The sequence below is a fragment of the Dromiciops gliroides genome, chromosome 5, assembly GCF_019393635.1.
Source record: "Dromiciops gliroides isolate mDroGli1 chromosome 5, mDroGli1.pri, whole genome shotgun sequence".
NCBI lineage: Eukaryota > Metazoa > Chordata > Mammalia > Microbiotheria > Microbiotheriidae > Dromiciops > Dromiciops gliroides.
Window position 1 is genome coordinate 283007661 of NC_057865.1, and position 17880 is coordinate 283025540.

At 41.6% G+C, this 17880-nt stretch overlaps 1 protein-coding gene across 1 annotated transcript in view; it reads left to right on the forward strand.

Annotated features, from left to right (window-relative positions):
* The window catches only part of POLR3B (RNA polymerase III subunit B), a 140547-nt gene that overhangs the window by 15120 nt on the left and 107547 nt on the right, over positions 1–17880 (forward strand). The window contains exon 9 of the mRNA XM_043969254.1: positions 932–1040. Within this exon, the coding sequence (XP_043825189.1) occupies positions 932–1040 (109 nt within the window). The remainder of the gene's footprint in view (positions 1–931; positions 1041–17880) is intronic.

Consider the following 17880-nt stretch of genomic DNA (forward strand, 5'->3'; position numbering starts at 1 on the left):
CGATGGTGTTTCCTCCTTTGCAGGCCACGAGATGACTCAGGGATTTGGTGGTTTAGGACACGCACATTTAGGGGCCAGAGCACGTTGAAAACAAGTCTCCTTTTTGGAGGGACCTAGGAGATTTTAGCGAATCTAAATACTGGTTAGGTGAGGGACTTTATGACTGACACTTTCAGGGCTTGAGTCTCCATACCTCCCAGCTGGCTTCCTGTGACCTTTTGGCCTTGCCTGGCCTGAAAACCAGAGGGGTTTGCTTTGCTGGCATCACATTTCCAAAGTGCAGGTTTAGAACCTGGTGTGTTATTGGTGATGTGTGAGTCGGCAGAGTGTCATCCAAACAGGCCTGCCGGGTCTGAATTCAGGAGACGAGTTCGTGTCTCACCTTTGCCGTTTTGCTTACTCCGGGCAAGTACATTTCTGTCTTGGGCCTTGCTTCCTCATCTGGGAAATGAAGAGACTTGAGTTTGAGGGCAACCCTGGCCCTTGGTGACCCTAAATCTCCGGAGCCCTAGTCGTAGTCAGCGCCCGGCCCTAAATCTCCAGAGCCCTAGTCAGTCAGTGCCCAGCCCTAAATCTCTGGAGCCCTAGTCGTAGTCAGCACCCCTTGGGAAGACTTTTGGTGGGTCCCACCTTGTGGCTTTTGTCTCCAGGTGGCGTGATTAGGAGAGAAGCTGTCCCCTGGCCAAGGTAAAGAGGGCAGTAGGTAAATACAGGAAGTCCCTGGGGCGTGTGCGGTAACATGGGGGTCCTTGTAAGCCCCTAAGATTTATTAGATGGGGCAGGGGATTCTTAGAAGCTACTCCACATTCTCTTGTTCTCTGCTTGTCACCCTTCCTTTTAGTTAGTGACATGAACACTGCCCAAGATATGCAGACAGGGATGATTACTTCTAGGCACGCGTGCATTTTAAATGACCTATGTTTCCTCACAGTTCAACCCATGAGAAGAAAAGCAGGACCAACATTGCCGTGAAGCAGGGGCGATTTTACCTGAGGCACAACACCTTGTCCGAAGACATTCCCATCGTGATCATCTTTAAGGTAGAATAGAGATTGTCTCAATGAAAGCCTCCCCTGTGGTCCTCCTTCCCTGAAGGCTGTATCTGTAGCATGAAGCTTCCTCCTTGGGATGGTCAGCAGTTCTCATGACCACCTCTTAGCCCAGCCACCCGGCCAAGCCTTCTTTTCCCCCTAGTGTCGTCTCTGCCTCATAGAGAAATGTTAGGTTCCTAAGGCAGCCCCCCAAATCCTTCAGCTTCATAGCTCCTTGAATCGATGATCTCTTAATGTAGCCAAAAGAGTCCTGCACACTTCTAATTTAAAACAGAAAAGAAAAAACAAGGCTGTTCAGAAGAGCTGGGATCTGACCTGTGAGGCCAGTGTGCTGCAGACCCCAAGCCCTTCACCCTGGGCTTCAGCCCTGGTGCTGTCGGGATAGTTATTCCTCAGAGGCTTCCTCAGAAGCGTCTGCTGGAGTTCAGGCTTTGGGGACCTTGCCTCTGAATCCCTTGGGCACCTTCCTAGGGTTGTGGCACTGGAGGAGGGTTTGAGGAGATGAGCGATTAAATAAGGAGGGGGAAAAGAGAAAAGAAATGAAGATGGGCTCATGGGGGAAGCTGGGGAAGGAGTTGGGCTTCCCAGTTGGAATCCTGGGTCAGGGGCTCTGGAGATGGATGGCATTGGTTCCTGTCTCCGATTTCATTTCGGAATTTATGGTTTTCCTTTCCCTTGGTACCAGTGTATCACTAACACTACTCTGGCTTTTTATCAGCCACAATTAAGGTTATTTTTTGGCTCACTAATGGAACAAAGAAAGGAAGACAGAGGGAATAAAGGGAGAGGATTAACAGGGATTTGCTTATATGGGGAAAAAGAGAATGCCTGAGGTGGAAGTAACTGAACTGTGAATGGGGAGGGAAGGGAGGGGGTGGGGGATGGCGTGGGTTGTGTGCAACTGATCCTCTGGAGAGGGAAGAAAGGAGAATGGGCCTGAGCTGGCCATCGGCTGGAGGTGGTTTGGGAGAGGGGCTGTTCCTTGGGGTGAGGAGCATTGTCCACTCTTCCTGTGAGTCTGTCCTTGCTTCTGAGTGCTGCTCGGGTGTTGAAAGTTAGCACATGGGTTCTAATTTACTATTCTTGCATCTGTCTCCACCAGGGTCTCAACCTGGGGTCTGTGGATTTGGATATTTTTTAAACAGATGTTTTTTGGTAACTCTATCTTTATGCAGTTTTCTTCCTATGTATTTTATTTTATACATTTAAAAACATTTTGAGAAGAAGTCCATTAGAATTTACCAGACTGCCAAAAAGGTCCATGATGCAGAGGTTAAGAACTTTGGCTCTAAATGCCAGAACAGATGCCTTGAAGTTTGGAGGGCTCATAGAAAGAACGCTTGTGGGGTTGGTCAAAACAAAATTTGAACTAACATTTTTTTTCCTGTTAAAAATTCAATGCTCAGAGACTATGAGGGGTCATTATTTAGAAAAGAACATTGTGATTGTCTTTTTCCTGTGTCCCCTTGAGTACAAGGGCATGTACTCAAGATGTATTGTGAGGACGTTATGTTACACACAGGAAAGAATTTCCTAATAGTACAAATTTGGAAAATGGTTCAGTGAATTTTGCTGTCCGACCAGTTTCCTAACCTGGCCCTAGCCTCAGGGTCTGGTCTTAGCCCCATGTGTAGTAATACTGGCCCTCTACAGAGCTTGGGGAGTGTCCCTGTGGTGGGGATCCAATAGAATAATGGGTGCAGAAGTACTTTAAACTGTGGAGCCTCCTCCTGACATGAGTGAGGTCATGAGCTCTTGGAAATGTCACATTTAGCTGCTTGGCAGAAGCGCAAGACGCTGTTTCCCCAACGCCTCCCCTCTTCCAGCAAGACCAAGCACAGTTTTACAGTTTCCCTTCTTAGTTTAGAGTCTTAGAACTGGGCGGAATGCTGGTTTGTCAAACTCTGTAACTAACCGTGGTACAATTAGCTGTCCAGGAGGGGGCAGCACATGCTCACAGATCAGACCCATTCCAGTGATGGATGGGTGTAGACACAGTAAGACAGAAATCCGAGGGAACCTGTGTCTTCTTTTTAAAAATAAGTTCTTCTCGATAACTTGTTTTTACATCACTTACATTTCCCCTCTTATCCTTTGCACTTCCCCCATTTATTATTATGTATATCTGATACCAGTACTGATCAGGCGCTCTTGTTTAACCCCTGTAAAATGAAGCATTTGTGTCACAGTTAGACACGTGGCTGGGATTTTTACATTTTAAGGATATCATTGCACATCTGTAGAGTGACACATGGGAAGAAAAAGGTCCAGATCAAAGTTGAGCTAAAGCACTCTCTTCCTTCTGAAGAGACTGAGCTAGCCAGGCCAATGAACTGGCCAGGACCCTGTGTGCATTGGCATAATGACTTCCTTCTACTTCCTCAAGGGGACTAGCTTAATCTTTTTTTTTTTTTTTTTTTTTTTGGTGAGGCAATGAGGGTTAAGTGACTTGCCCAGGATCATACAGCTAGTAAGTGTCAAGTGTCTGAGGCCGGATTTGAACTCAGATCCTCCTGAATCCAGGGCCGGTGCTCTATCCACTGCGCCACCTAGCTGCCCCAGGACTAGCTTAATCTTAAATGATTATGCAGCTATGAATCCAAAAATATTTGGAAGTGATCAGAGTTACAGAGCTAATGCCTAAGCTAGAAGAAGCCTCCTTTTTCTCTATCACAGGTACATGAAGCCCCTTAAAATTTACCAGCCTAAGTACCACATTGCTGAATTTCAGGATAGAAAGACCCTTCAAGATCACCCAGTCCAAGGCCCTCATCGTATACATGAGGAAATGGAAGGCTGGTTGGAAAATGATTGTCAGGCAAACCCCGTAAGACTCTCATTTCATTTGCTACCAGACACCAGGAAGAACACAGCAAAGAAAAATAAGCTTGAAAGAGATATTAGAAATTTCTTCATGTTTCTCTTCCTGTTGAGTGAGTCTGATGTAAACAGGTCGTTTCAGTCAGCAGTTGGCTGAAAGGGACAGGTCAAGGGTCTGAGAGTCCCTCAAACTCAGTCTGAATGTGACTGACAGAGCTTTGAGCCCTCCAACAAAGTTCTCCTCCAGAAATTTTTTTCCCATTTTCCCTTTGTGTGCTCAGCATTTGCACTGTGATGTCATTAGTCTTCAGGGTTTTCTGATGTAGTCGAATACATTTGAAGTTTGGAAGAACATTTCTGGTAGCAAAGTTAGGGACCATTTCTAGTTTTCAAAGAAAAGCATCTTATTACAAATGATAACAGCTCAAAAGTCTTGTTTTTGTAACGACAGATTCAAAGTCATCAGTTTTAAAAGAAGGCAGAGATCCCTGTTTCTAAGGAACCCTTTATCTACTTAATGTTTGTCAAGACATGGCTATCGATTTGCATATCATCCTTTTCTTTTTAGGACTGCCCCCTTTGTGGCTACCATAGCAGGAAGGGAACTCCCTAGTGACCTTGTTGCAAGAGTGGTTGACTAATAATAAAACCTGTGTTCTCTTAGCACTTTTGGAAATTTTTTCTTTTCAAGTCAATGAAGGTACATGAAGTACATGAAATTATTGCATTGCTTTTCTACTAAGAGTTTATTTAATTGCTTTATGTGGTACTGTATGTTTGTCTTGGCACCGTCAAATTGGACAGTTGAGGGAATGAATCTTTTTGGGGGGGAGGGAGGGGGAGGCAGTTGGGGTTAAGTGACTTGCCCAGGGTCACACAGCTAGTAAGTAAGTGTTAAGTGTCAGAGGTCGGATTTGAACTCAGGTCCTCCTGAATGAATTGATTTTTTAAAGAGTGGATGAATTACAGATGGCCATCCCTTATTTTTCTTATATGAACTCCCCAGGCTGTGTGTGTGAGCTTTTGTTGAAATGGGTGGTAGTGCAGAGTCCTCATCTGGCTGTTATCACACAAGTTTTTAACTCATTAGTGAGGCAAAATGATCTGAGGTACCTGGAGTACAAAGAGTCTCACATAAAACTCATTTTTAGATGTCTAAATTATGTCTGCAAGGTAAAATAGTTGGGCATGTTGCTAAAGTTTCCATAGCAATCCTCTCCATTTATTTGTAGCTCTCACTGGATTGATAGCTAACCAGGTTGTAAAGCAGGACTCTGGCCTTTGGAGTTGGAGAGCTTTTGATGAGTCTGGCGTAGTCATCATCATTGTAGTTTGATCACCAAATGGAGGAAGTCCTTTGGGGCATTAGCTCTGCTTTCTGAACATGTGGCGGCATTTATCAAACACCCGGCACATCTTGGCTTGAAAGCTGAAAGATACCTGGAAGGGCCTTACTGTCCATATGAAAGAGTGGTTTGGTCTAGAACCAAGAGGAGGAGAAGAGCAGTCCACGGCCCATAAGGAAGGACTTCCTGACTGTGGTTAAATACTGGGACGTGTTGTCAGAGACACCAAGGGGATTTCTGCCTTTAGCCATAAAAACATTTTTTATTGATGTTTTCTGTTTCTTACATCACCATGGTATCCCAGGTATCCCTCTTCCTCCCCCTCCTCGAGAGCCATTTCATATGACAAATAGTATTTTATTAGAGGGGGGAGAAAGAGTCAGTACAACTGATCAGTACATTGAGAAAGCTTGAAAATGTGCAATGTATATAACACCCCTGTGCACCTCCTCACTCCATGAAGGAGTAAGTTGGGGGTCTCTTTTCCTATCTCTTCATTTGACTTCCATTTTATCTTTATAATTTTGTTCTATTTGCTTTTGCTTTTTGTTGTGTGGTTCTTCTCATTTAAATTGTTGTACTTAGGGTGTATGTTGTGTTCTTGGCCCTGTTTACTTCACTCTGCATCAGTTCATATAGATCTTTCCATGCTTCTTGGCATTCTGCAGAGAATAGCTCTGACCCTGGACAATATTGCATAGCACAATATTGCCTCTAATAATTTTTTTTTTTTGGCAGGGCAATGAGGGTTAAGTGATTTGCCCAGGGTCACACAGCTAGTTAAGTGTCAAGTGTCTGAGGCTGGATTTGAACTCAGGTCCTCCTGAATCCAAGGCCAGTGCTTTATCCACTGCACCACCTAGCCGCCCCCACCTCTAATCATTTTAAAGAATGATAGTGGGGCAGCTAGGTGGTGAAGTGGATAGAGCACCAGCCCTGGAGTCAGGAGTACCTGAGTTCAAATCCGGCCTCAGACACTTGACACTTACTAGCTATGTGATCCTGGGCAAGTCACTTAACCCCAATTGCCTCACTAAAAAAAAAAAAAAAAAGAATGATAGCCTTCTTACAAGGCTCCAATCAAGTTTTATTTTGTTGTGTGTACAAACACCAGTTTTCCTATTAGTTAATATGATCTTCATCCATCAGCCAGTGATTTGATGGAGTAATTGTTCCAAATCCACATTGGACTTCTCATTATAAACAGATGTAAAGAAGTTAGGTTTTTACAGTAATATCAGGAAAAGAGTGATGTGTACCAATGTAGTTATAGTGTGAGTGAAGAGGAATTGATAGATAGAAGAAAGGTGATGTAGCCATGAGACATGGGACAGTACAGCATCCCCTCAGTGAGATCTACAGGCACCTGAAAGATAATTAGCCTGGCCATCTACAGTGGAAAACCAAAGTGGACGAAAGAATGCCTGTCACCCACATCATACTATGTCTTTGTATGAGCTACCCCTTGAGTTAATCAATCAATAATATATCTTGGATCAACTCCAAAGATAAAGTGAGGCAGAATCGAGTGAGAGAAGAGATTGTGCTGACTTGCACCTATGAAATAGTGCTTTCGGAGATCTTAAGATCCTATCTGCAAGAACAAGCCTATTTTTCCAATACCACTTTTATTCCAAGTGTGCACTGTGGTGACATATGAAATACAAGTCTCAGAAGAATTGTCAGTTAGCCGAAAGACCAGGGAAAGACATGTAGCAGGTTTAAGTAGCTTGTAGCAGACTCCAAAGATAACATGCATATGTATTGTGGTGTAAAGACCATGTATGATTGGAAAAGACTGGTCATCTAGCAAGAGTGAGGGGTGGTGAGCAGCCCAGACACTACACTGGTACCCGTATAGTATTAAAAGAATGAAGGCCAGGTCCCTAGTGTGTTAGGTAGATAGTCCTATGGAGGACATACAGAAGCACATCACTAATCATTACAGAAGATAAGAAGGCTTGGAGGGAGAAGCACCTGCAAGAATCAGATCACTGAGGTATGGAAAAAGAGCCTTCAAGCACAGAGGACTCGCCTGGACCAGATAGCTCTTTAAAGACCATTACAACTTTACCCTTACAATCAAGATGCTTAATTCCTATTAAACTGACACTTGACTTCAACTCTTCCTAACTGAGACCTACTCTCAAATTCCATTATGCCAGTGCTGCTTTTCATGTATGTGTAAATTTATATAGTTTTGGTTCTGCTGATTTCATCCTGTCACTTAATTTAGGCCTCTATTTTTTATATGCTTAATATTTAGAGTGTTTAATGGCACTATAATATTCATGACGTTAATAATCCATAATTGATTTGGCCATTCTCTAATTGTGGACATGTAGATTATTTCAAATTTTTTTGCTATTACTAGTAGAACAGTTATGATTTTTTTTTTGTACATTTAGGTCCCCTTTTCCTTTTTTGTTGTTTTGGGGGATAAAATCCCATAGAATTCTTTTCCTGATTTGTAGAGGTAGGTTGGTAGAGTGGAGTGAGGGCTAGATTTGGCATCAGGAAGACCTGGGTTCAAATCCCACCTCTGACATTTGCAAGCTCTGTGACCCTGAGCAAGTCACTTAGCCCCTTTTGCCTCAGTTTTCATATGTAAAAGAGGGAATCAAGAATAATACCTCAATAGGCAGTTGTAAAGATCAAATGACATATATGGTTTGAGGATCTTTCCTTGTGATTTTCTACCAGTTCATATTTTTTAAAATAGTCTATTCATCTTCTTTGATCACTGCTCATTTGGAGTAGGGGGTATGTGTGACATGTTGGTTTTACAGCTATTGGTCAGTAGTTTTTAGATTTGTCATTAAAATCTCTTCTCCAAAGGTTGTGAATTTTGCTCTAGGATTATTAGGTGCTATCACTGCAGAGTTGAAAGACTGTGGGTTGGAACATTGCATATAATGAAAGTCCTGGTTGATATGTTGGTTAATTTGATTGAACTATTCTCTCTCTCCTTCCCCCCCCCCCCAAACTTTGTTTTAAGAAAGGGAGGGTGGGAAGGGATATATTTGAAAATGAAGATGTTATAAAAAACAGATTAATACAAAATTTTAAAAAATGATTAGGTCCTCATTCTCACTTTGTAGAGAACCTTTTACCAACTGCCTGGTAGGCATCAGCCAGATTTCTAGTAGCCATATCAAACCCAACCTGTTCAAACACAACTCATATTTTCTCCTTAAATCTGCCTTTCAAACATTCCCATTTCTGTTGAGAGTACCACTGATTGTCCAGTCACTTAGGTTGTTGGCCTCTTGCCTCTCCCTCATCTTCCATATCCGTTCCATTGCCAAGTATTATTGATTTTATCTCCACTGCATCTCTTGCACCTCTTGCATTTTTTTCTTTTTCCACTTATACACTGTCGTTCAGGTCCTTATTACGTCTCTTGAACTGCTGCAGTGACCTTCTTTTCTTTTTTTTTAAAGTGTTTTCTGGTCTTTTTTGGTTTTGTTTTTACATCATCATTATTTTCCCCAATGTCTTTCCCCTCCCAGAAAGCCATCCTCTATAGCAAATTATTTTTTTAAAGACAAAAAAAAAATAGAAAAAGAGGAAAAATCAGCACAACTGACCAATACATTGAGAAAATCCAAAACCCTGTGCAAGGAGTAACACTCGCAGACAGACAGTCATCTCTGAAGGGCTAGGCTGGGAGCGTCTTCTTGTATCTTTTCTTTCAGGTCATGCTTATACTTTATAATTTTGCAACAGGCACCGATGATTTTCTCTGTGTGTGTGCTTTCCATGTCATTGTTGTAGCCACGGTACCTACTGTTTTCTTCCCTCTGTGTCCCTTTGTTTAGCTCTTCCTATACTTCTCTGTACTCCTCACAGTCATCATCATCTCTTCCATCACAGAAAGATTCCGCGATGTTCCTACCACTGGGTGTTGAGCCATTCTCGTCGATGGGCATCCTCCCTGTCACAAGTGCTGCTATAAATATCTTGGTATCAGTGGTCTCCTTTGTATGTAAACCTAGTAAAGTATCTTTGAATCAAAGGGCACGGACATTTTTAGTCACTTCATTTGTATGATCCCAGATCTGCTGTAGCCTTCTAATTATCTCCCTGCTCCCAGTGTCTGACCAGCCTCCAAGGAGATACTCTCAAAACACAGCTGATCCCATCCCACCTTCTCCCCTCTTCAGTGCCTCCTTATTTCATCTAGGCTCACCCTAGTCAGCACCCCCCTCCCCCACCTGCTCTCTTTTATATTCTCCTCTTCACACACGCTTGGATTCTATCCTCATCTATTTCTAATTCTCTAGAAATACAATTCTCCCTCCCTCCCTCGGTGCACCAGTGATTCTCTGTGTCTGGAATAGGTTCCTTTTTCATCTCTACCTTGTCAGAATCCCATTTTACTTCCAGATGTATTTCCAGATATAGCTCAGGGGCTACACCTTACATGGTGAAGCTTGGGACAGCGGCAAGTGCTGGACTGGGAGTCAGAGGACTTAAGTTCAGATCTCAGCCCCCCACTGAGATTATCTGCCAGACCCGAGACCAGATGTTTCCTCTTTCTCAGCCTGACTTCTCTCCATCTCCCCACGTTATGGGTAGTTCTCTCTTGAAGTTACTGCTGGGTTAATTTACATGTACTCTATATTTACGTGTCCATATTGTGTGCTCTTAGCAGAGAGAGCATCAGCTCCTTCGGGTTCAAGGACTGTTCTGTTTTTATCCTTGTGTTCTGAATGTCTTAGCACAGTGCTTCCGGAGAATGGGCATTTAGACGTTTGAAATGCAATAGTGTGAACACCGCCCACCATCATCAACGCCACTACCGTTTTCATGGTTCTAGTGGTGTGGTAAGCTTTAGACTGTCACTTCATTTTCAGTCTACTTATAGCTTTCTGGGTAAAACTGGTTTCTTGCAAGGAGGGTGGTATTGGAATCTATTTTTTGATCCGTTCTTTGACTCTTGTGTTTTGAGAGGAATAGGGAGTTTAGCCTTTTTTGCATTTGGTTATTCTTTTTAGGTTTGCCTTTTCTTCAGTCATTATACCGTTATACCAGATGAGAATGGATACTTTTTGGTTCTTATTTCTATTAAATGGATGAGTATTTTTTTTTGTAATAATAACAAAATCCAGGGGACAGTAATAGAAAGGGAATTTTCATTTAGAAAATCTACAAAATACTTAAAATATCCCAGAGTCAGCCTCCCAGAGCACATTCAGTATCTTTGGAGGTTCATGGTTACAAAGCCAGAGGACTTTGAGGGGTTCCAGTTTGATCATGAAAGTGACAGTGCTGCCAAAGTTAACGGGCACACTTAGTGCTTGAAAAAGCAAACTGCCAAAAGGAAGCTTTCCAGAGCTGGACACAAAAACAACATTTATGTGTAGGGATGTACGTGTGTGCGTGTGCACACGTGTAGAAAAAGGCAGGCATTAAGGGAGAATGGCACTTGCAGACCTCCTGTCATATTGTAAAGCAGTAGATGAATGGAACACACTAGGTGAGGAAGATTCAGAAGCAAGCAGACTTAATAAGCCAGCCTTTAATAACTTTGGAAACATGTATTAACTAGGAAAAAACTCCTTGTTTGACAAGAAATGCTGGGAGAATTGGAAAACAATATAGTAGAAATTAGGGTTAGACCAGATCTTATACCATCATACACAGTACATTCAAAATGAATATTCGACCTTAATATTAAAGATCAGACTATTAAAAATTTAGAAGAGGGGCAGCTAAGTGGCGCAGTGGATAAAGCACCGGCCCTGGATTCAGGAGGACCTGAGTTCAAAGCCAGGCTCAGACACTTAATACTTACTAGCTATGTGACCCTGGGCAAGTCACTTAACCCCCATTGCCTCTGAAAAGAAAAAAAAATTTAGAAGAAAAGCCAATCATATAACTTTCATGGCTCTGGGCAAGGGGTGAACTTTTAAAAAACATAATAAACATTTTTATTTATAGTTTTGGGTTCCAATTTTTATCCCATTTTTCCCTCCCTTCCCTCCCCACTCCCTGAGGTGGCAAACAGTCAGATATGGGTTATACATGTATGATTATGTAAAACATTAAAGGGGTGAACTCTTAACCAAACAAGGAATAGAAACAATAACAAAAGATGAAATAGATCATTTTGATTATGTTATCAAGTTTTGCATGAGCAAAATTAATGCAATTAGGATAAGTAGGGATTCAGTTGACTGGGAAAAACATTTTTATATCCAATAGCTCTGATAAAAGTTTATATAAGCAGCTAACAGAAATATATAAAATCAAAAGCCACTCTCCAGTGGATAATGGGTCAGAGGGATAATATAAATCAAAACAACCCTGAAGTTTTTACCTCACACCCAGCAAATAGGCAAAGATGGCCAAAGATGAGAAGAGTCATTATTGTAAGGGTTGTGGGGAGATGGACATACTAGTGCATTGTTAGTGGAGCTGAACCAGTTGAACCATGAACTGAACCGGTCTGTAATTATACAAAGAAAAAGACTCAAACATCCATCCTCTTTGACCCAGGGAGCCTGTACTGAGGCATATATCCCAAGGTCAGTGGCAAAAAGAAAGACCCCCACAGACACCAAAATATTTGAAGCAGTGCTTCTTGTGCTAGGAAAAGACTAGAAATAGACGATGCTTGTCAACTGAGAAATATCTAAATAAAATGTAGTATATTAATGTAATTGAATTTTGCTGTGCTTTAAGTATTATACTTAGAAGTCTTAGTGATTTAGTTAATATAATGAAACTAAGGGCTCTCAGGATCTCATTTGGTGGCAGATCTTTTATTTTATTTAGTTATCTTTATGGCTAAATAGCTTATTTGTTTAAAGACTTATAGGAATTATGTCTCTGTATTTTCAGAGTCTGTTCCTCAAATATTCATCTCCTGTCTTTATAAAGCCTGAGTTTTTGTGGTAGGTGGATTGATAATTCTGAGTTAATGGCCCATTCTTCTTTAAAATTGCTTATTTATAACTTTTGTTATGAATAAATTACCTAAATTTCCCCTAATGCCCTCCCAGAGAGCCATCGCATTCTTAATTTTTAATGCATTCTAGTAGCTTGTCTGCCCTGAAGTCAACTGTGATCCTTATTGTTTTTCTGTAATAAGCTGTTACATCTGGCAGCTAATAGAATTCCCGTATCTGTTATCATGTTAGAGTTTAAATGTGATATGACTTAACAGTTACATTTTGGGTTTTTCTTTGTGAATGTCCTGGGGATTCTGTTTGTTTCACTGTTTTGTTTTTACTAGTTATGGGAAATTTTCTTTAGTAAGTTCTTGAAATGTATACAGATTCTTTTGTTTTTCTAAGCTTTTGATATCAATCTCAAATTTGCTGCATTGTGTTCTGTTTTCTAGATCTGTCACTTAGATCTGTATGTTTTTGCAATAGTATTGATAATTCCAATAATTTTCCTTCCAATTCTTTTGGAACTGCATTTAGTTGCTCTGCATCATGTGCAGTTTTTTTTTTTTTCTGTTACACTCAGTCCACTCTTTGCTTTTGGGGATTTTAAAAAAAGGTTTTCTCTTCTACATATTGGGCTTTTTTTTCATTATTTCTTCCTGCTCTTTTTTTTTTTCTTTCTGTCCTGCTTATCTAACCTAGAACATCCCTGGGGTATCTTGCATGGTTTCTCTTTGTCTTCTGTTACTCTTTGTATTTTAGCTGATTCAGTTCTAGGCTATTTTAATATTTTGTCAGCCCTATTTGCTGTTAGCATTTTAAATTTTGTTTGGTTTTTACTTTCTTAATACCTGTTTTTAGCCCTTTCTCTTCCCTTTGTTCTTCCTGTTTGTTATTTTCTTCAGTGAGGAACCTGGCCCCCTTTAATCCTTTCATTCTGCCGTCTTGGCACAATCCAACTCTTTGCTTTCAATAAAACTTTAGTGAATCTTTTTAAGTATTTTTAAAAAATCATTTAAAATGCCTACATGCAAATGGTATCAAGCAACGGAAAACTGACTTTAAAAAAAAAATCTTATTTTCTTATAGATCTGCTAATTCTAAAACCAACAATTTTACAAACAGCTTAGCCTGTTTAAAAGGATGCAGATGCTTGTTTGTCATAAATACACGAGAAAACTATTGGTTCAGTCAACAGTCCACAAAAATTTATTAAGTGCCTGTTGTGTTCCAGGGACTGTGCTGTGTTGGGGATAAAAAGAAAGTTCCTTCTCTTAAGGAGCTCACAGTCTAACAGGGGAAACAATGAACAGACAGTTATGAACAAAATACAGACAGGATAGATTGGAGGAAATCCACCGAGGGAAGACACTGGTGTGAAAGGGGGCTGGGAAAGGCTTCAGTTAGAAGGTGGGAGAGCCTTGAGGGAAGTCAGGAAAGCTAGGAGATAGAGGTGAGGGACAGGAGATTTCTAGGCAGTGGGAGTTCACTTCCCAAGATGCTTTACAACAGTTTTCATTTTCTCCTTTATGTAAGTTAATATTTGGGGAATTAGTTCTCTTTATCACATTTTTTTCTTTTCTTTTTTTTTTCCACATTTTTTTCCTTTAAAAAAATCTTTATACCATTGGCATGTAGGCATTTAAAATTAATTTTTAAAAAAAATTACTTTGAAAGATCCACTAAAGTTTTATTGAAAGCAAAGGGTTGGATTGTACCAAGGTGGCAAAATGAAAGGATTAAAGGTTTTTAATTTCCTATGTGATATTTACGATTTTGCTGAAACATGAAACTGTTTAAAAAGTTGATAAGGTACGTTCCATCAGAATTACCAGAAATAGAATCTGCTCCCACATCACTATGATATGAGGCAGAAGATGACAGACTTCAAGGAGAGACCCAGAAAAAAGAGCCACTAGGACATTTGAGGCAGAGGAGGTGATTGTTTTTGGTTGTGGGGTCTGGGAGGAGGGCACAGCTTAGCTGGGACTGGAAGGGAGGAAAGCACCTAAACAGGAGGTGGAGATGTGGAGGGAGTGTGTCAAAGGCAAGAGTGGGGCAGCGTGTGCTCCTGAGGAGACACAGAAGAACGCTTTGAGCTTTGGAAATAACCTGGTCAGCTGTGCTTGAAGGAGAAAGGAGGGATGGGAGGCAGCCCAGCCAAGGGCATGAGTGTAAAGGAGAAGGCGGAGCGGACAGGACTCGCTCACTGTTTAGGGAGAAAGAATGGTCCCTGCACATGGACGGACGGCCTCCATTTCTTCATCAGCCTGTCAGTCGTCTGCCCCGCCTAGAAGATGGCAGTGTCATCAGTAAAGCCTGGATGCTGGGAAGCAGTGCAGGCTTTAGGTTTGCTTTATTTTGGGGGGGGGGGGGGAGAATAATGAGTTGTTTTGACTTTGAGGCAATGGTTGGAGCCCTTCAGCTGGATACTTCCATTAGGAAGTTGAAACTCCAGGATGTTGATCACACAGCTGCTGTCTAGTCTTGGGAGTCATCTGTAAAGACCTGATAATTAAAGTCTTGAAGTGAATTAGTTCACAGAAAGTTTAGAGAGAAAAGAAAGGTGGGCTGAAGACAGAGCCCTTGGGGCACCCACAGGTAGTGTGTGGATTGAGAAAGGGGAGTCACTAAAGGAACTGAAAAGAGGAGTCAGGAAAATGAGAGATCCTGAAGAGGGCAGTGTCTCAAAAGCCAAGGGAAGGCCGAGTAGCCAGAAGTGGAGGCAAGTGGTCAGCAGGGTCAGAGGCTTGAGAAAGGTCAAGGAGCATGAGGACTGAGAAAAGGCCATCGAATTGGGCTATTAAGAAGTCTTTGGTGACCTTGGAGAGAGCTCCTTTGGTAGAATGAGAGCCGAAGCCAGATTGCTGAGGACTGGGTGGGTGCTGAGGAAGGGACTGTAGTAACCATGGCCTGGCCTGATCCTCTCCCTGTGTGCTCTGCAGTGGAGGAGGGAAGGGGTGGTAGCCTAAAGGCGTGCATGTGTGTATGTACACATGCATCAATAGACACATGTACATGCTTACATATCTATTTCCAGTTATACATGGGTTTGTTTTTGGGAATAGAGCAACCCTACCATGTTTGCAGGCAGCAGGAAATGAACCAATAGAGGGGAAAGATAGAGCAGGGTCTGGAGGAACTGGAATGGGCACAGTGGGGCTCCTTCTTCCTTTGAGACAAGAGGGAAGGAGAAGACAGTGAAGAAAACCAAGAGGGAGACCTCTTGTGGAGACATGGCCTGCCCTCATAACTGGTTTTTCTTCTTCTTTTTCTTTTCTTTTCCTTCCTTTCTTTTTTTTTTGGCGGGGCAATGAAGGTTAAGTGACTTGCCCAAGGTCACACAGCTAGTAAGTGTCAAGTGTCTGAGGCCGGATTTGAACTCAGGTCCTCCTGAATCCAGGGCCGGTGCTTTATCTACTGCGCCACCTAGCTGTCTTGGTTTTTCTTCTGCCTCTAAAGTCCATGCCTCCATTGTTTCTTGCTTTCTTATTGGTTCATCTTTCTAATTTTATTCAGTTATCTGATCATGGATGCCCTCCCCCCTTTGAGAAAGGGGAAATAGAAAGAACAGAATGGGTCCGTTACTGTGCACATATTCTTCTGAGAAAGACCAACAATAACATTTTGCTAAGTATCTTTTGACCAATCAGAAGCCAGCTTTCCTGTCCTACACTCACTGTGTCAGCCAGTCCCAGTGGTCCTCCCCACTGACTGAGCTGCTGCCACAGGAAGCAGTAGATGAGCTTTCTTTTCTGTCCTTGTCTACTATTTCAGCCTCTTTCATCTTGTAACCTCTTGGAATGCAGTCTGCAGCAACAAGTTTCCACAGAACATTGGAGAGGGGCTGAATTCATCCATCTACTGGATACAGTAGTAAAATTAGTTGAAATAAAATATTTCCCCTAGTTTGAGCTCATTATCATGCATTTCTTTTATGCTTGTCTCTGCTTATTTGTAATTATCTATTATGGAGAATATTTCCTGTCCTCCCTCAGTGTACCTTAGTCAAGTTGGTGGCTTATTTCTAGTTCTTTTATTATTGCCATGTTCTGAGGATTTTCAGGCCATTGGATGTCTGTCTGAAAGGTAAAATGAGTATTTACTCGACAAACACTTTAAAAATGCCCACTCTGATTCACAGTACTCATTGCTAGAGGAAATGCAGTATATTTAGGACTCAATCCTTGTCCTCCTGGAGCTTACCATGTAGTAGAGGAGGCCATGACATTATGCATCAGAAATTTCAAAGAGATGAGTGAAAAAAAAAATTATTCCTAGAGGAGAATTGACTTGTTAAGAGAGCAGAGTTTATTTGATTTAGCAGTATGTGCCCTCCTGCTATATGCTGATACCTCAATTAGCCAGAATCTCAGGAATTTTCTTAACTGAATGGTCCAATTAATTCTCAGAATCAACCCCCAAACTCCCCTTTTATTGAAACTTTGTTGAAAGTCCTAATTGTGTGAGCTCCTTTCCTGCCTTAGTAGGAAACAAGGAATGTAATATGACAGAAAGAAATTTAGAATGAGAGGCCCTGGTTTTGAAACCGGGCACTGCTGCTTCCTAAACTGGACTGTCAGCCCTCCATCTGTCTTGTTATCAGTTTCCTCGCTTCTGTAAAATGAGTTGCTTGGAATAGATGATCTCTAAGGTTCCTAGTTCAAGCTCTAAGTCCTATGACTCAGTTCCTCTTTTTTTTTTTTTAGTGAGGCAATTGGGGTTAAGTGACTTGCCCAGGGTCACACAGCTGGTAAGTGTTAAATGTCTGAGGCTGGATTTGAACTCAGGTCCTCCTGAATCCGGGGCCAGTGCTCTATCCACTGCTCCACCTAGCTGCCCCCGACTCAGATCCTCTTGAAATGTGGAAGATCATAGTTCAGATAATTGCAAGTAAAAGAAGAAAGCTTTTCTCTAGATCTTTACAGACATAAATGTATTTAGGATTGTTGTGCCCTAGCTTAGGTCTTTGTGGGAGTGATAACATGGCAAACTATTCATTTCATTTCATGAGATCATTTTTTTCTTCCTCCATAAATAAGGGCATTTTACTCCCTCTGTTCATAGTTGGTGAACTCTCAGTTGCTAAACTTAACCAGTGAAAATTGCAGTTATTATAAATGTTGGGGGCGGGGAATGTGGAAGTATAGGTTTTTGTTTTCACTGAAGGACCTTACCTGATGTGAGGGTTTGTCTCCAGTGCTTGCCATTGGGGATTTACTGATTCTACGAAAGGCTGCAGATTTGGTAGGGAAGAAATTGGAGATCTCTACCGCCACTAGTCATTTATATCCCTACGTACCATATTTGGCCAGTAAGGCCAGTGTTTGGACCCCTTGAGGACCAATAAGCTTTGTATGGAGAGAGACCCTTTTCTTCCAGAGTCACAGGGAGAACAAATTCGTCACTATTAACAAAAACAGTACATTGCTTCAGTCAGAGTAGATGCTCGATAACTATTTGTTAAATTGAACCTAACAACTTCTATGTGAAGGACAAGTAACACATTCTGACTCAAGTATCTAGTAATGCCTAACATTTCTAAGATGCCTTATATTTATGGACTAAGACATTTTTATGTCTGGATCTTGACTTTATTAGGAACTATACAGGACCTTGAACTTGGGGGTCTTAGTGAGGGTTAAGTTACAGTTTTTGTTTTTCTAAAAAAAGAGTTTATCTTCCCTGCAGTCAGTCAGCACACACTTTCTATGTGGCTACAATATAGAAGGCATTTAATAAATTAATAAATGGGCAGCTAGA